The following is a 14,981-nucleotide window of genomic DNA, read 5'->3' as shown; positions in this document are numbered from 1 at the left end:
ATATATATATATCTCTTTAAAACTAAGGTCCAAACTTTAACATAAGTGATATTTTCACTGTTAATAAAAGTAATTTTAAGTATTCACTCCAGCAATATATGCAAATACTCATCATGTTTTCAACTGCAATACAAGTTTTCAGGAATAAAAAACTGGAAGGAAGTGACAGTTATGCGTTGTGTTGGTTTTACTTTGCTGGTTATGTAATCCAACACACCACCTTTTAGGTCCAGTGGTTGTTTCTGGTGCAACCGTGAAGCAGAGGGGATGTTATTACACGGCACGCTTCCCGCAGACCTCAGAATGGCACAGCTGCCTTCTTTCTAGGGAAGGAAAAGACAGTTGACCACATTTAACTGAACAAAAGTGTCACTGCAGTTGTTGTTTCACATCAGGAGAATGAGAAACTACATTTTTGAGGTTTGCAGTGCTTAAGAGGGCAACTTTTCTCTTGTTGGTTTCAGGATTTTCAGGAAAGAACTGCAACCATAACATCGATGACTGTCCGGGCCACGAGTGCCAGAATGGGGGCACGTGTGTGGACGGGGTCAACACCTACAACTGCCAGTGTAAACCAGAATTTACAGGTTTGTACAACAACGTGACACGGAAAGTAAAATTACTTAAGAATCCATCCATTGAAGAAAGAAATGACTCCTGCTTGTTTCCCCACAGGCCAGCTTTGCCTGGACGATGTCGATGAGTGCCAGCTCATGCCCAACGCTTGCCTGAACGGCGGCACGTGCCACAACACATACGGCAGCTATCAGTGCGTGTGCGTGAACGGCTGGACCGGCGACGACTGCAGCGAGAATATCGACGACTGCGCCAGCGCAGCGTGCTTCCAGGGATCCACCTGCCACGACCGCGTGGCTTCTTTCTACTGCGAATGTCCCCACGGCCGCACAGGTGTGTTGGTTTGGTTTATGGGACAACTCTCCAGCGCCCGCGTTATTTTGGATGGGCTTTCTTGTGGAGTTTGAAGTGTGTTATAGAAGATTGAGAAATGACTGTTTGTTGGAGGCGTGGACTCTGTTGAAGATTTAAATTTTACCCAATCGCTAACGTTTTCCCATGATGTATGAAATTTTCCAATTTGACGCTGTGAAGCTTACTGGAAACTGCCTGCACTGTAAACTGCAAAGAGAGAAGTGCCAGATGGATGTTAATGTTCATTTAATATTTGGAAGCATGACCCACATGGACAGAACAGCTTTGTTTACTTCTCTGCTGCCATCGCTAAAAATGCTTCAGTTTGCTGATTGACCCTGTAGAAATTCTTTCTTAGGGAATCCAAGTCAATGGGAGAAAGCCTGAACTGTGCTGTAAAAGGAGATGAGAATTTTGTGGAATTGTGTAGGGAAGGCGATGGCCAAGCTAGGAAACAAATGATTAACAACTTAAACAATACATTTTTAAAATCAGACCCAGAGTGTTTTTTCTTGAAAATATTGCATTCCTGTTAAAAAAGGAATGATCTTTAAGGACACAAAACCACAAAGATCAGATCAGTTGCAGTGACTAATGCATATTCAGTGAAAAACTGGTCACTCAGGGCCCAAATAAGCAAAGGATGAAGTCACTGACCTCTCTCTGTGAGTCCTAAAGACTTTCAAACACCAAACCAAAACTACAGAAAGCCAGTTGTCATAAGGGGGAAGCTGTTTTACACATTCTGTCGATTATGTAGCCAATCAGCCCTGAAAGGACAGCATATAAATACACAGCCATTCAAAAATAGAAAAAAATAGAATCATCTGTTTTTGGTCTGAAGTGTATAAAAGTTTTAGACCTTAAACTAGAGATGATCAAATTGAAATGAGTTAAAATAAGGCTGGACAATAAAGCTGAAAAATTATATATCAGTCGATATCAATAATTATTGATTAGTTTCTTGTTTTTTATATCTGATAACTGGCAGCAATAGCATGACCTTTCCTGTTTTATCCACAGTTTTCACTCCATGTTGTTTTTTTTAAATTTTTAAGTACTTATGAGGCACAGTGGTGAAACTTAAGCTGCTACTGTGCAGGTTACTCAACAGCTTGTTGCTAGGTAACCACAAGTTACTCAACAAGTTGTTGCTAGGTAACGGAACAGCATATGAGTTAGTTGATGCCACCAACCTTGCTTAGCTGGCTGTGAGAGGTTGGAAAAGCCTTTCCTCTGACTACATCCCCCATAATTTTGTGCGATTCTGGATCGGAGTTCAGTGAAATTATTGAATATTCTGTCGATTGTATTTTCTTTGGATCTTCATATTTCATGTGTTTATCGTGATATATTTTGTTGTTGACTTTTTGCCCTCTCTTAAAGTCTTTTGCTTTTGTTGGCATCAGGATATTCTCACAGGAACCTCCAGTTTGGTTGATTGATGATCGTTTGGAAAGTGAAAGCTAATGGAAATCATTAAAATTCTTCTTTTTGATGCTGCTGCAGGTCTGCTGTGCCAGCTGAAGGACGCCTGTATTAGCAACCCATGTAAAAAGGACTCCAACTGCGACACCAACCCCGTCACAGGAAATCATATTTGTACCTGCCCTTCAGGATTCATCGGTCCTTCCTGTGATCAGGACGTAAACGAATGCTCACTGGGTAAAAACCAACTCCAGAGCCATTTATTTCCCAGTAACAAAACCAGAGTTACCAACAACATACGAGCTCAGGCTCTCCTGTTATTATGGGTGTAATGGTACCCCAAATTGCAGCAAATGACACCCTCCAGGGTATTATTCCTGTAATCACACTAATGATTTTAGCTTTTTTTTTTTTTTTTTTTACATTAAACCACCAAAATGATGTAATCTCAAAGACATTGCGCTGGCTTTACCATTAAATTGCTGCTTGTTAGCAATCACCTAAAGGAAGTGAAATGAAAACATGGATGTGTTTTAACAGGTTCCAACCCGTGTGAGCACGCTGGGAAGTGCATGAACACCAAGGGCTCGTTCCAGTGCAAGTGCCAGCGGGGCTACATGGGAACGCGCTGCGAGCTGGACATCAACGAGTGCAAGTCCAACCCGTGTAAGAACGAAGCCACCTGCTTGGACCAAATAGGAGACTTCCAGTGCATCTGCATGCCAGGTGAGAAGCTACATTAGAAATCTGATTGGCCAATCCAAACTTTATCAGAATGATAGCTGCTTTTTTTTTACATGCAAAGAAATAGAGTTTTTATTTTGTATCTGAAATTGGAAGTACAGTATTTTGATTGTAATGTAACATTTTAATGAATCAAATTAATCAAATGCAAAAAAGATATAAAATGACATAAAATATGTCTATTAATGATGAATAGAAGAACTAATTTGTCTTGTGGAAGGCAAAAATCTAATTTATTTGAGCTGAAGTAACCTCCGGATACTGCTTTAAGTGTTTTTGTAGATGTTTAATGTTTACATGAAATACATAGCTGCTAATACATGTTAAGACATGTCAGTAGTTCATAGAATAAAAGAACAGTGTTCATTTTCCTCAAACATATCCCTATAAAAAGTAAAATCAGAGAAACTGATCATTTTAAGTGGTCTCTCTCTTAATTTTTCCCAGATCTGTATATCTTCATTTTTGTTAATTGACTTAATATGATATAAATAAATCAGGAAAGACATTAAAGTGATCTAATGATAGACATTTCTGATGATTTTTGGTGCTTTTTGTGCAACATTTTTAATATTAAGTAACGCAAATAGCTCCATGTATTTATTATTATAAGCTTTTGTGTAAGTTAATCTCAGCTCTTTCCGTATTTCTACTAGGATTTTCATAATGAATGCTTATTTAGGTAGAAAATTGCTGCGTTTGGCGTCATGCTTCTCTCTTTGCATCTCCCCCTCCCGTTCCTCGCTTGCTAATTGGCCAGGCTACACGGGAGAGTTCTGCGAGATCGATACGAACGAGTGCGCCAGCAGCCCCTGCCTCAACAGCGGCATGTGCATCGACAAGATCAACGCTTTCGTCTGCCAGTGCCCCACAGGTGAGGCTGCCGTAGCGCCGCAGAGGGGGAGGAGACGGGAGAAAGGAGGGCGTAAGGCCAGGGGGCGCAGAGGTCGATCTTTCTCTTTCTCCGTGTGTTTCTCTCTCTCTTTGTGTTTCTTCCCTGCTCCCTCTTTTCCACTCTCAAACACAAACACACACAAACACCTCTCCGGACGGGCACTAATCCCAGCCCTGAGGCAGGCTTACGCAGGCCCGGGCAGCCGAGCAAGACGATGCAGTTGAGGAGGAGAGGTTAGAAAAATCTATAGGGAGAATCTCTAGGAAGTGTGAACTTTTTTAAGCAAGTTTCTTATTCCTTTCGTCAAGACTAATGATTGAGAAAAAAACTTAGGTCTGTGGTTCACTGGGTCTGCTGATGATTAATACGGCTGGTTTGGGCTCTTCTAAAGAGCCATAAGGACTGCAAAAACATAACATATTGCTAAGTTTTCTATAGAAAATGTCTCACCACACCTGAAATAAGACAAAACTAACCTACAAGTAACTTTTCTAAAGGATATCTGAGCTTGTTTTAAGTAAATAATTCCTTAATGTTGATGAAAAAGTGATAGTTAATAAAAACAGACATTTTTCAATGTTATAAGTGAAATAATCTGCTAGTGGAACTAGTGCTTTTTCATCAATATTGAATGATTATTTACTTAAAACTAGCTCTTATATCTTGCAGAAAAGTTATGTTTTAGTTAGTTTTGTCTTATTTTAGGAGTACTAAGATATTTGCACAAGAAACTAGAGGAAAAATACGTAGTAGGAGTTTGTGTTTTTGTACCGGAGCCTTTTTCATATAAACGCCATTTGAGATGCAAAGATTTCACAAAATCTTACCATAAGAAAAAACTAATTTACAAGTAAGTTTTCAGCAAGAAATAGGAGCTTTTTTTTAAAATCAAACTACTAGCTAAAAATGAAATAATCTGCCTTTAGAACAAGACATTTTCCCATATTGTAAGTTGAGATGTTTTGTTCCACTTATAACTAGAACTTTTTCATCAATATTAAGCAATTATTGACTTAAAACAAGCTCCTAATTCCTTCTGAAAAGTTAGTTTTGTCTTATTTCAGATGTTTGCACTAGAAACTAGGCCAAAATACTCTTGTTTTTGCGGAGTTTGTTCAGAAATGGAAGAATGCAGCAAGTTCATTCAAGGTAAAATAGAGCTAGAAAAAGGACGATATTTTTTCTTTAAATTCTTTTGTTGGGATCAGCGAGGTGGAAGTGATTTTTCTCTCTCCCTTTTTTCAAAGAGGAAAATTGTAAAATTGGGTGGATCAAAGGCAGAGAAGCAGGATTCCTCCTAGTGGTAGAAAAAGAAATGAAAAGGGAATGACAGAAAAAAACTCATCCCAACAAGAAAGCTTTTGATTTAAATGAAAAGAGCCAACAGAAGAGCTTAACACCTAAAAAAAACTGTTCAACACGGAGAGAGGGTTATGCAAGGAAGCAGGTCAAACATTGGTGGTGAAAGTGTTTTTCTATCTGTGTGTGTTGGGATGCACAGACCGTTATGCTGAAGCAGAAGGGGTGCAACAAGGGGAGGGATTTTAACCGCCCTGCTTGAGATGTAAATTTGTCCCTGTTGCGAGGCCCGAGGCGAGGTCCCCCTTTTCATTCCTGTACATAAAATAGCCATGGAAACCCCGCTGAGAGCCATTGAAATGTCTCGGGATAAATCCCTCTGCAGTGCTTGTGTGTTTCAGTGCACGGCTGCACCACCTTTTGTGTGTGTAAAAAAAAAACAGAGAGGAAGAAAAGTCCTGCAGCCGATTTTTCGTTCTTGAAGCCTTTATCATTTTAGACAGATCAGCATAGGGGGCGCTGTTGAAAAAACTTTACATTTGATTCTACATGCAAGGTATGTCTCAACTTAACTTTAATTAATGAAGTACTAATATTATCCTTTTTATTTGTCACATATTTACTGCTTTCAGTCTGCTGATATGAATTCAGTGATGCACTTATTTGTTGGTGAGATATTGAAATTGGCAAAAAAAAAAAAAAATCCTAAACTAGTTTCAGCTGGTGATCAAACCTAAAAAAAATCAGATATTATTGAGTGTCAGTGCATCTTTAAAAAGGCTTAAATTAATTTAGCTAAAATTAAGGCCTTAAAATATCTTACATTAATCAGAAAAAAGTAAGTTGCCCTTAAAGTATCTTAAATTTTGGGTTGGCAGGACAGTTTAATTTCATATTCTATGTAGTTTATTTTTCTTGTGGGGCTTTTCTGTCAGGCAAATGATTGAGCTGCACACAGACATCTTCATTGCTTCTCCTAACTAGTTGCTAGCATACCTTTGTTAGCTAGCTAGCTAGCTTTTAGTGTAAATTGATCACTGCATTCATTCTCTGCAACACATCTTGACATTACAACAATAAAAGATACGAAATTTACATTTCTGTCATGATACAGGTCTTAAATTTCAAGTCAGCGTTGCAACAGGAAGAGTACTTTGCTTTCTCTTATTTGTGCTGTAAATCTTCCTTGACGCTGCAGGGTAACCAGACCCACTATGCTGTTTGATTAAGTTTACAAACACGAACCACAGGTAACTAAAAATAATATGATTTAGCGCTTTGGCCAAATAAATTTTTATATCTCATGTTGTTTAGGTTTTTAAAAACATAATCAGAGAAGAGAAATGGTAGCTCTTGATGTAAATGCTTTGGAAAGTGATTTCTAATCAACATTTGTTCTTTACTTTGTCAAGACATGTATTTATTTATTTTTTTACTTCATTTATCACTTTTCACATCTTTAAACCTAAAAGAAGAAATAGAAACTAAAGTTTAAATTTATTATAATATATCTGTTTACAAATTAGATGAGAAAAATCTCTTGAGCTCTTTTTAAAGATTGATTAAATTTGCAATCAAATTTTAGATTTTATGTTGCAAAATTCCTCTGTATTTTAATGTTTGAAAAGTTTAATTCCACTTCATGGATGTAAGTTCACTGTCTGCTTGTAGCTTTAAAAAAAACAGCGCCTCCAGGGAGTAATCAGCTCGGTATCCGCCACACAAATACTTCCTCTCCGGATTATCTTATCGCACCTGTGGGTTTCTGTGATCTTGTGGTTCAGTGGGGGGAACTGAGCACAATATCTCTTCATCAGACAACATCCTCGGACCGGGACTGAGGGGAGACGGGAATATCTGAGACGACAATAACTCCAGGAAAAAAGGAGGAAGCCTGCTGCTAGATTTTGAATGAACGAGGAGTTTGAAAAGTTCGGTGTCAGAGGTCAAGCTGGCTCTTTTCGGAGGCGGGCGGGGAGCGGAGGGAGTGGCGACTAAGACAGGAGAGTTCACATTGTGATGGAAAAGTTTTGGGGGACAAAGAAGGCAACGCGCTCAGTTTGTCGCTGTGTTGAGCAGACAGGCCCTCCTTTGTCTCTCAGACTTTAGTCAGGAGGCCTTACAACTTTCATTCTTCCCTCCGATCTTCCCCTCCCTCCCGTCCTCCCCCACTTTTAACCAAACTTGTCCCCCAGCTCTTGCCTCTCCCTGTTTTTAGCTTTGCTGAAAGGAACAGCGAAGGATAAGGGAGTGGTTGTAGTGTTGCACAGTTGCTCATTAATATGCAGATTTTGTAATGAGTTGAGAGCTCTTTAGGATGAATCCAGGATTATTTGTCGATCTGGTTTTGAACAAATTAGCCATGTTTGCACACACACTTCTTCACAAGCACAATAACAGCCTCTTGTTTTGGTTTTTTTATTTTGTTTTCAGGCTTTACTGGGAATCTTTGCCAGATAGACATCGATGAATGTGCCAGCACACCATGCAAAAATGGCGCCAAGTGCACAGACGGGCCCAACAAGTACACTTGCGAGTGCACTGAAGGTAAACAAGCTTCAACCAAAAGTTTTTCAGGGTGACCATGCATCCTTATAAAGTCTTAAATCTGTGTGGCTAAAATTAAGGACTTAAAAGGTCTTAAATTAAAAATTTAAGTTTTCCTTAAGTACGTGTGTCACAGGTCTTACGTTTTGCCGTGGAATGAGTATTTAATCTTATATATGTAGTTTTTTTGTTCTTAAGGGACTTTTTATGTTAGACAAAAGTTTGAGTCAAACAGTTGAGGCTACCGCTAGCTAGCTGCTAATATACCCTTTTTAGCTAGATAGCTTTTTCCGTTTTCAGTGCAAATTTATTGCCAAACGGCCGAACAACCTTTGTTTTCTCCACCGGCTCACTTTTTTTGCCAGCCCATACGAGGCTAGATGTAAAAAAACGTATTAGTTTGGCGCTGTGTGTGAGAAACACAAATCCTCTGGCAAGAGTTGCAAACAAACCCCAGAAGCTTGATTGTAATTCAGCAAAATCCCCCAATCATTCTCTGTATTTAAAGAGTTTTTGATGTTAAATTTAATTCAAGGTGGCATTAAAAGGAGGTCTTAAAAAGTCTTAAATTTGACTTGCTGAAACCTGCAGATACCCTGATGTCAAAAATACATCTAAAATACATCATCAGTTGAATTCACCGGTTCAAAAGGCAACATGTGTCTCCTTCAGGTTACACTGGGAGGCACTGTGAGATGGACATCAACGAGTGTTACTCGAACCCATGCCACTACGGCTCCTGCATCGACGGCCTGGCTTCGTTCAGCTGCAGCTGCAACCCCGGGTTCACCGGCAGGCTGTGTGAGACCAACATTAACGAGTGTCTGAGCCAGCCGTGCCGGAACGGAGGCACCTGCCTGGACCGGGAGAACGCCTACATCTGCAGCTGCCCCAAGGGAACCACAGGTGGGCACTGGCCTGCACCATGAAATAAAAACAAAACAGAAAAGAACAAGTAAGTCAATCAATCAAAGCTTGAAAATGATTGAAAGTGAATCTTCTCCTCAGGAGTCAACTGTGAAGTCAACATTGACGACTGCAAGGGGAATCTCTGTGACTACGGGACCTGCATCGACAAAATCAATGGCTATGAGTGTGTTTGTGAACCTGGCTACACTGGTGAGTAAAATATAAATATATTAAAAGTTAGCTGTGGGCGAGATGTCTAAAAACTAAAATCTCGAATTTCTGATTTTGATTTTTTTCCTCAATTTCTTTTCTGAAAACAGAAAAGTATTTTCAAAAAGTGGCTTTTCATGTTATTCATATGACGGACTGTTGCTCAATTAGCAGTAAAAGATGCAATTTTACCAGAATTTTTTTTTAATTTCAAGAAAAAGGTTGATTTAATGAGGAAAAAAAGCTTCTAGAGTTATCAGTTTCTGACATGTCCAGCCCAACCTGTGGACTGAGTTTCCCTGCATGAGTTTGTCCTCAGAGGCAGAAATGCAACATGCAGAAAATTCAACCTTAAAATGTCTTAAGTTTGTGTGTCTAAAATCAAAGCCTTAAAATGTCAGTTGGCCTTAAATAAATTAATCACAGGTCTTAAATTTTGTCCTGGCAGGACTGTTTAATGTAGTGTTTTTTTCTCATGGGATTTTTTTGTCAGGAAAAACCTTCGATGGCACGCAAACGCCTTCATTGCATTCTGTGACTTGATGCGGTTGAGGATACCCTCGCTAGGTAGCGAGCTAGCTTTTTTGCCTGTATCATAGTAAAAAAAATCCAGATTCACAGATTTTCCTGTGCTTGATTGCTATGCATTAAGTTTCCCCAACTATCTCCTATGTTTATAGGTTTTTTTGGTCTTACGTTTCATTGAAGGTGGCATTAAAAAGGTCTTAAGTTTGAGTTACTGAAACCTGAAACCCTAAAGCCAGTCTTAGCTACACACAGAAGTTTATTTAAATGTTTACAGCCAGGTCTAGCCTTGAAAATTGTATTGCTGTTACTATAGCTGCAAACAGTGACAGATGCTAACGATTTATGTTTGCATGTTCTTAAAAGACAAAGTATTGTATATACTATGCTGTCATGGCTGCCGGCCAATGAATACCTTAAGATTTCTGTTGTTTTATGTCATTACGTCTGATTTGCAGTCAGTAGAAGAGATTCAGCATTGTTCAGTTACCTTTGCTCACCATACCTGTTTACAGTTGAGTTTCTTTTCCTCAAATCTTCTGTTTCTGTTACAGTTTCTGATTTTTGTTTTCTTTTTTCATGTGACAGTATAGGTATGTAAATAAAGCAGCGGTTTAAGATACAGGAATGGAGGGTTGAAGGAACGGGCAGAGGAGCTTGATTGTGGCAGAAAGTGGGGGTGACAGATGGCGAGCGAGTGAGCGCATGCTCCTCTGAGGTTTGCCCGGTGTCGCTTTGCAGCTCCACCCTGTCCCCAACCTGCTGCTGTTAGGACATGCTAGCTGCCCGCCCCACAAAGAAAAGACACACATACACACACACATACTGGCACACCGAGTCGCCGGGGATTTGTGCAGGAGAAAAGATTCCCTGAAAGATTCCTGAAAGTTGAGCTTTTAAAAGCTTGGAAGCTGCTCCGTGCTTTAAAGCTCAATGGGCTGCCTTTATGTTATGCGTGGCACCGGCCTGAATGGCGTCAACGCTTCAAGTGGCCGTCAAAGGCAGACGTCGGATCTCTTATGCTTCTGAAAATTGATACAATCATTGCAGTGCCGTATTAGCGGCATTGTGTGGAGGCCCTGTGTGCGACTTCACTGGCTGCTGCTGTGGATTCTCAGATATGTGACCACAAAGGTCACAGAAACTGCCATCTTCTTTATTTTCTGTCAGGGTTAAACACTTACTGAATATGAGTGGAAAAATATTTATAACAGTAAAGAACACATGATGGAAAAAATCACAACTATAAATGCATTAACTAAGAAAACATTGATGTTGCCTGAACTCCATAATGCTAGTTGTTCCAAACTCATTTGAAGTGCCACTCTTTCTCTCCTGGATCATGTTTTTAAGGTTTATTTTTATGCATTTCTGGTTGAAAAATGCATACCAACCAACTGACAAGGATGGTTCTGAATATTATTATCATTAATGATTATTACTTCTCCCAGAAATTATTGCAATAAATGATAATATTGTAATTTTGAGACAGTTTTCAACTAATATAATAATACTGTAAATCTTTAACTGTTATATGTTATTTTCTGTCCTTCTTTCACATAAAATCCCAAGAGGTGTAGGTAGGTACTTCTGTGAGTATGTAATGTTGTTTTGACTACAGTTTCTTTTTTTTACTTCAGGTATGATGTGTAACATCAACATCGACGAGTGTGCCATCAATCCCTGCCACAACGGTGGCACCTGCATCGACAAAGTCAACGGTTTCACCTGCGTTTGTCCGGACGGCTACCAGGATCCCACCTGCTTCTCCCAAGTCAACGAGTGCCTCAGCAACCCCTGCATCCACGGTCACTGCGAGGACAAAATTAACGGGTAGGACGCGCATCAACACTGCAAAACCACAAAATTTAGCCGAGGATTTTTGTCTAGTTTTTTTGTGCATGTATCTTTGTTTACTTGAAATAAGACAAAAGTAATTTAGAAGTAACCTTTCTGCAAAATGCTGCCATCAAGGTGACAGAGCAGGAGCATAGATTCAGACAAAGAGACATCTTTTTATTTATTTTCTAGTTTTATGTGTTTGTTTATAAATGCCCTAAGGAGATCTGTGCTATTAATTTAATTGTACAGCTTATAAAGCTAATCTAGTCTAAGATATAGGAGCTTATTTTAAGTCAATAACTCCTTAATAATGATGAAAAAGTACTTGTTCCTTTGGCAGATTGTTTCACTTATAACATGGGAAAAATGTCTTATCTGCTAATGGAACTAGTTCTTTGTCATCAATATTAAGGAGTTATTTACTTAAAACAAGCTCCTGTGTCTTGCTGAAAAATTACTTGTAAGTTTGTTTTCCTTTTTTCAAATGTACTAAGATGTTTGCACTACAAACCAGACCAAAAACACTTGGTAAGGTTTTGTGTTTTTGCAGTGAACAGTGTTAATATTCATGCTAATCAGAGTTTTTCAGCAGACTTTGACTGAGCCTTCTGCTGTTTTCTTGTTAGCTATAAATGCCTGTGTGACTCTGGCTGGAGCGGCAAAAACTGCGACATCAACAACAACGAGTGCGAGTCCAACCCTTGTATGAACGGAGGGACCTGCAAGGACATGACCAGCGGCTACGTTTGCACCTGTCGGATGGGTTTCACGGGTCGGTATCTCAGACCGGTGACCTTCGTCTGAACTTTAAAGAGTGTGGAGGTGATTTATTGTCTTCTCCGACCTCAGGACCAAACTGCCAGACAAACATCAACGAATGCGCCTCCAACCCCTGCCTGAACCAGGGGACCTGCATCGACGACGTCGCCGGGTACAAGTGCAACTGTGTCCTGCCGTACACCGGTATGATGTTATTATTGAAGTTATTTAATAATACATCAATCTGTTACCATGTTATCGTGGAATTTCCTTACTGAGGGGGCAGTTTCCACCCACCTGGGTACTTTAAGTTATTTGCCAAAGAGGAAAAATATGCTGGTGATGAAATAACTGTCGAGTAAAGTTCAGTCACAGGACTTCCTCCGAGCTCAAAGACGCCAAACTTTGGATTGCTCTGTGGGTCATGCTTCTCCCCAAACAGATCTGGGAAATGTTTTAATGTAATCTCTCTTATTTTTTGACCAAACAGATAATGCTGGAAAGGCTAAGGGGCCGGCTGTCTTGTATTTGCAGTGTATTTTTTGGATCCCTCCACAGGATTTTGAATAATAAAAGGCCTCTTGCTGGCGTTGGGGTGGGAACATGGTTCTTGACACACTTCCTGTTTGCCTGCTTCCTGTCTCACAGAAAAGCAAATGGCTTCACAATGGCCGGAAGCCGGAGTCGGCTTCCCGTACGAGCCGAGCGTTTGTGGAAACAGATAGAGGCGTGCGTCCCCAGGCCTCTGATACTGACAGAGCCTGGAGAAAATCCTGGGATAGCACTGATTGAAAGATGATTCTGTGTCCGTTTGGTTTGGGTTATCTCCAAGCCCTGGATGAGATCACGGAGTGAAGTTTAAAAGATCCGACGTAGTTCGCTCAAGAATGTGTTTCCATGTCTTACAGGAGAAAACTGTGAGATCTTGATGGCTCCCTGCAGCTCCAAGCCCTGTAAGCATGGAGGCCAATGTCAGGAGTCAGAGGACTACCTGAGCTTTTCCTGTGTCTGTCCTGAAGGATGGCAAGGTGAGCTCCCAGCATGCAACAGTGTCCTTAAGTTATCGGCAGAGAAGTTACACAGTCCTGGAAACCTTGAAAATGCTTGTTCATTGCTTTTTGAAAGCCTGAATTAACAAAATAAGATGAATCAGATCAGAACAATCTAATTTACAGGTATGGACAGACATTAAAACTAAGACAAAATCATAAAATTAGGAGATTAAAAGTTGTTTCTATATGTAAAAAGATTGTTCCTAATGTTTTCTGTATATTGCGATATATGGTCAAAATCGATAGATAATATGTTTAGTAAAATATCAATAATTTCATTGAACTCCGATTCAGAACCGCACAGCATTCTGGGAGATGTAGGCAGAGGAAAAGACTTTAGCTGCTTAACCTCTAGTTTATGCCACCAGGCAAAGTTGGTGGCATAAACTAACTCACTCTCTCTTTGGTTACCTAGCAACAACCTGTTGAGTAACTCATGGTTACCTAGCAACAGCCTGTTAAGTAACTGTGGAGTGAAAACTATGGATAAAACAGGAAAGGTTGATATTAGTTTGACAGTATTTTATTTAAAACAAAAAAAATCTAATCAATAATTATTGATATCAACTGATATGAAATGTATTTATCATGATAGGTTTTTCAGCCGTCCAGCTCTACGAATATCAAATATGTCAAATATAGCATTCAGAAACTGGTGTTTCTCTAAAACACTAAAATGACTTCACTTTTCCATATACGTTCTGTGATTTTGAAAGCTTAAAAAGAATTAATTCACTGCAAAAAGGCATTTTTTATGTAGTCTTATACATCTATTTGATTAATAATCAGGAGATATGACATTTTCAGTCTTATTTCTGACATTTTACATGTTTCTGTTTTTATTTTTTGCCCCTTTAAGGTCAAGCATGTGAAGTCGACATCAAGGAATGCGTGAAGAATCCTTGTCGTAACGGAGCAACATGCCAGAACACTTTGGGCAGCTACCGCTGCGCCTGCAAACCGGGCTTTTCCGGACGCAACTGTGAGACCGACATTGATGACTGCAATCCCAGTGAGTTAGTCTGAAGTTCTATTTACAGAGTCAAACCTGAAAGCCGCTCTTCTAAGTGGAGCGATTCCTCCCTCAGACCCCTGCAGCAACGGAGGCCTTTGTAAGGACGAGGTCAACAGCTTCCTGTGTTCCTGCCTGCCCGGATTCCGGGGACTGAAGTGCGAGGAAGACATCAACGAATGCGAGAGCAACCCGTGCAGGAATGGAGCCAACTGCACAGACTGCGTGAACAGCTACACCTGCACCTGCCCGCCTGGCTTCAGTGGGATCCACTGTGAAAATAACACACCTGACTGCACAGAGAGGTAGAGCGCTGCCCCAAACTGAAACCGCACAGCTTTGACTTTGATTGATCTGATCAACAGATTTGTTTTCTACATCAGCGTAATCCTGGTTTTCTTGTCCACTGCTGCCCCCTGTGGTGGAATTTTGTTTTGCTACAAAGCTGCACTTATTGCAGCTGCCCTGCTTGTAGAAGTCAGAAATGTTGTTTGTCAAAAAGCTTAAACATAAAGTAGGTCACTGCTGTAAGAACAAAAGTGCAGATTAGTTGTATTCAGACCTGGCAGCTCAGATTAATAAGTTATCGATTCACTTTGCTGGTCCTTTTTCCTTCTCAGCTCCTGTTTTAATGGAGGAACCTGTGTAGACGGCATCAACACCTTCACCTGTTTATGTCCGCCGGGCTTCACTGGCAGCTACTGCCAGCACGACATCAATGAGTGCGACTCCAAACCCTGTCTGAACGGCGGCACATGTCAAGACAGTTACGGCACATACAAGTGCACCTGTCCCCACGGTTACACGGGACACAACTGTCAGGTAGGAT

General features: G+C 40.2%; 1 protein-coding gene across 1 annotated transcript in view; it reads left to right on the top strand.

The window, feature by feature from the left end:
• Nucleotides 1–14,981, top strand: part of notch1b (notch receptor 1b) — a 53,061-nt gene that overhangs the window by 22,712 nt on the left and 15,368 nt on the right. The window contains exons 5-19 of the mRNA XM_015043680.1: nt 465–587; nt 676–909; nt 2,440–2,595; nt 2,899–3,084; nt 3,863–3,976; nt 7,730–7,843; nt 8,516–8,749; nt 8,852–8,962; nt 11,128–11,320; nt 11,956–12,101; nt 12,179–12,292; nt 12,997–13,116; nt 14,000–14,152; nt 14,229–14,457; nt 14,773–14,974. Of these exons, the coding sequence (XP_014899166.1) occupies nt 465–587; nt 676–909; nt 2,440–2,595; nt 2,899–3,084; nt 3,863–3,976; nt 7,730–7,843; nt 8,516–8,749; nt 8,852–8,962; nt 11,128–11,320; nt 11,956–12,101; nt 12,179–12,292; nt 12,997–13,116; nt 14,000–14,152; nt 14,229–14,457; nt 14,773–14,974 (2,429 nt within the window). The remainder of the gene's footprint in view (nt 1–464; nt 588–675; nt 910–2,439; nt 2,596–2,898; nt 3,085–3,862; nt 3,977–7,729; nt 7,844–8,515; nt 8,750–8,851; nt 8,963–11,127; nt 11,321–11,955; nt 12,102–12,178; nt 12,293–12,996; nt 13,117–13,999; nt 14,153–14,228; nt 14,458–14,772; nt 14,975–14,981) is intronic.

This window comes from Poecilia latipinna, unplaced genomic scaffold, assembly GCF_001443285.1.
Source record: "Poecilia latipinna isolate Pla-1442-1.1 unplaced genomic scaffold, P_latipinna-1.0 Scaffold645, whole genome shotgun sequence".
Taxonomy (NCBI): Eukaryota; Metazoa; Chordata; class Actinopteri; order Cyprinodontiformes; family Poeciliidae; genus Poecilia; species Poecilia latipinna.
Note: the sequence above shows the minus strand (reverse complement) of the source record. Positions and strands in the feature narration are given on the sequence as shown.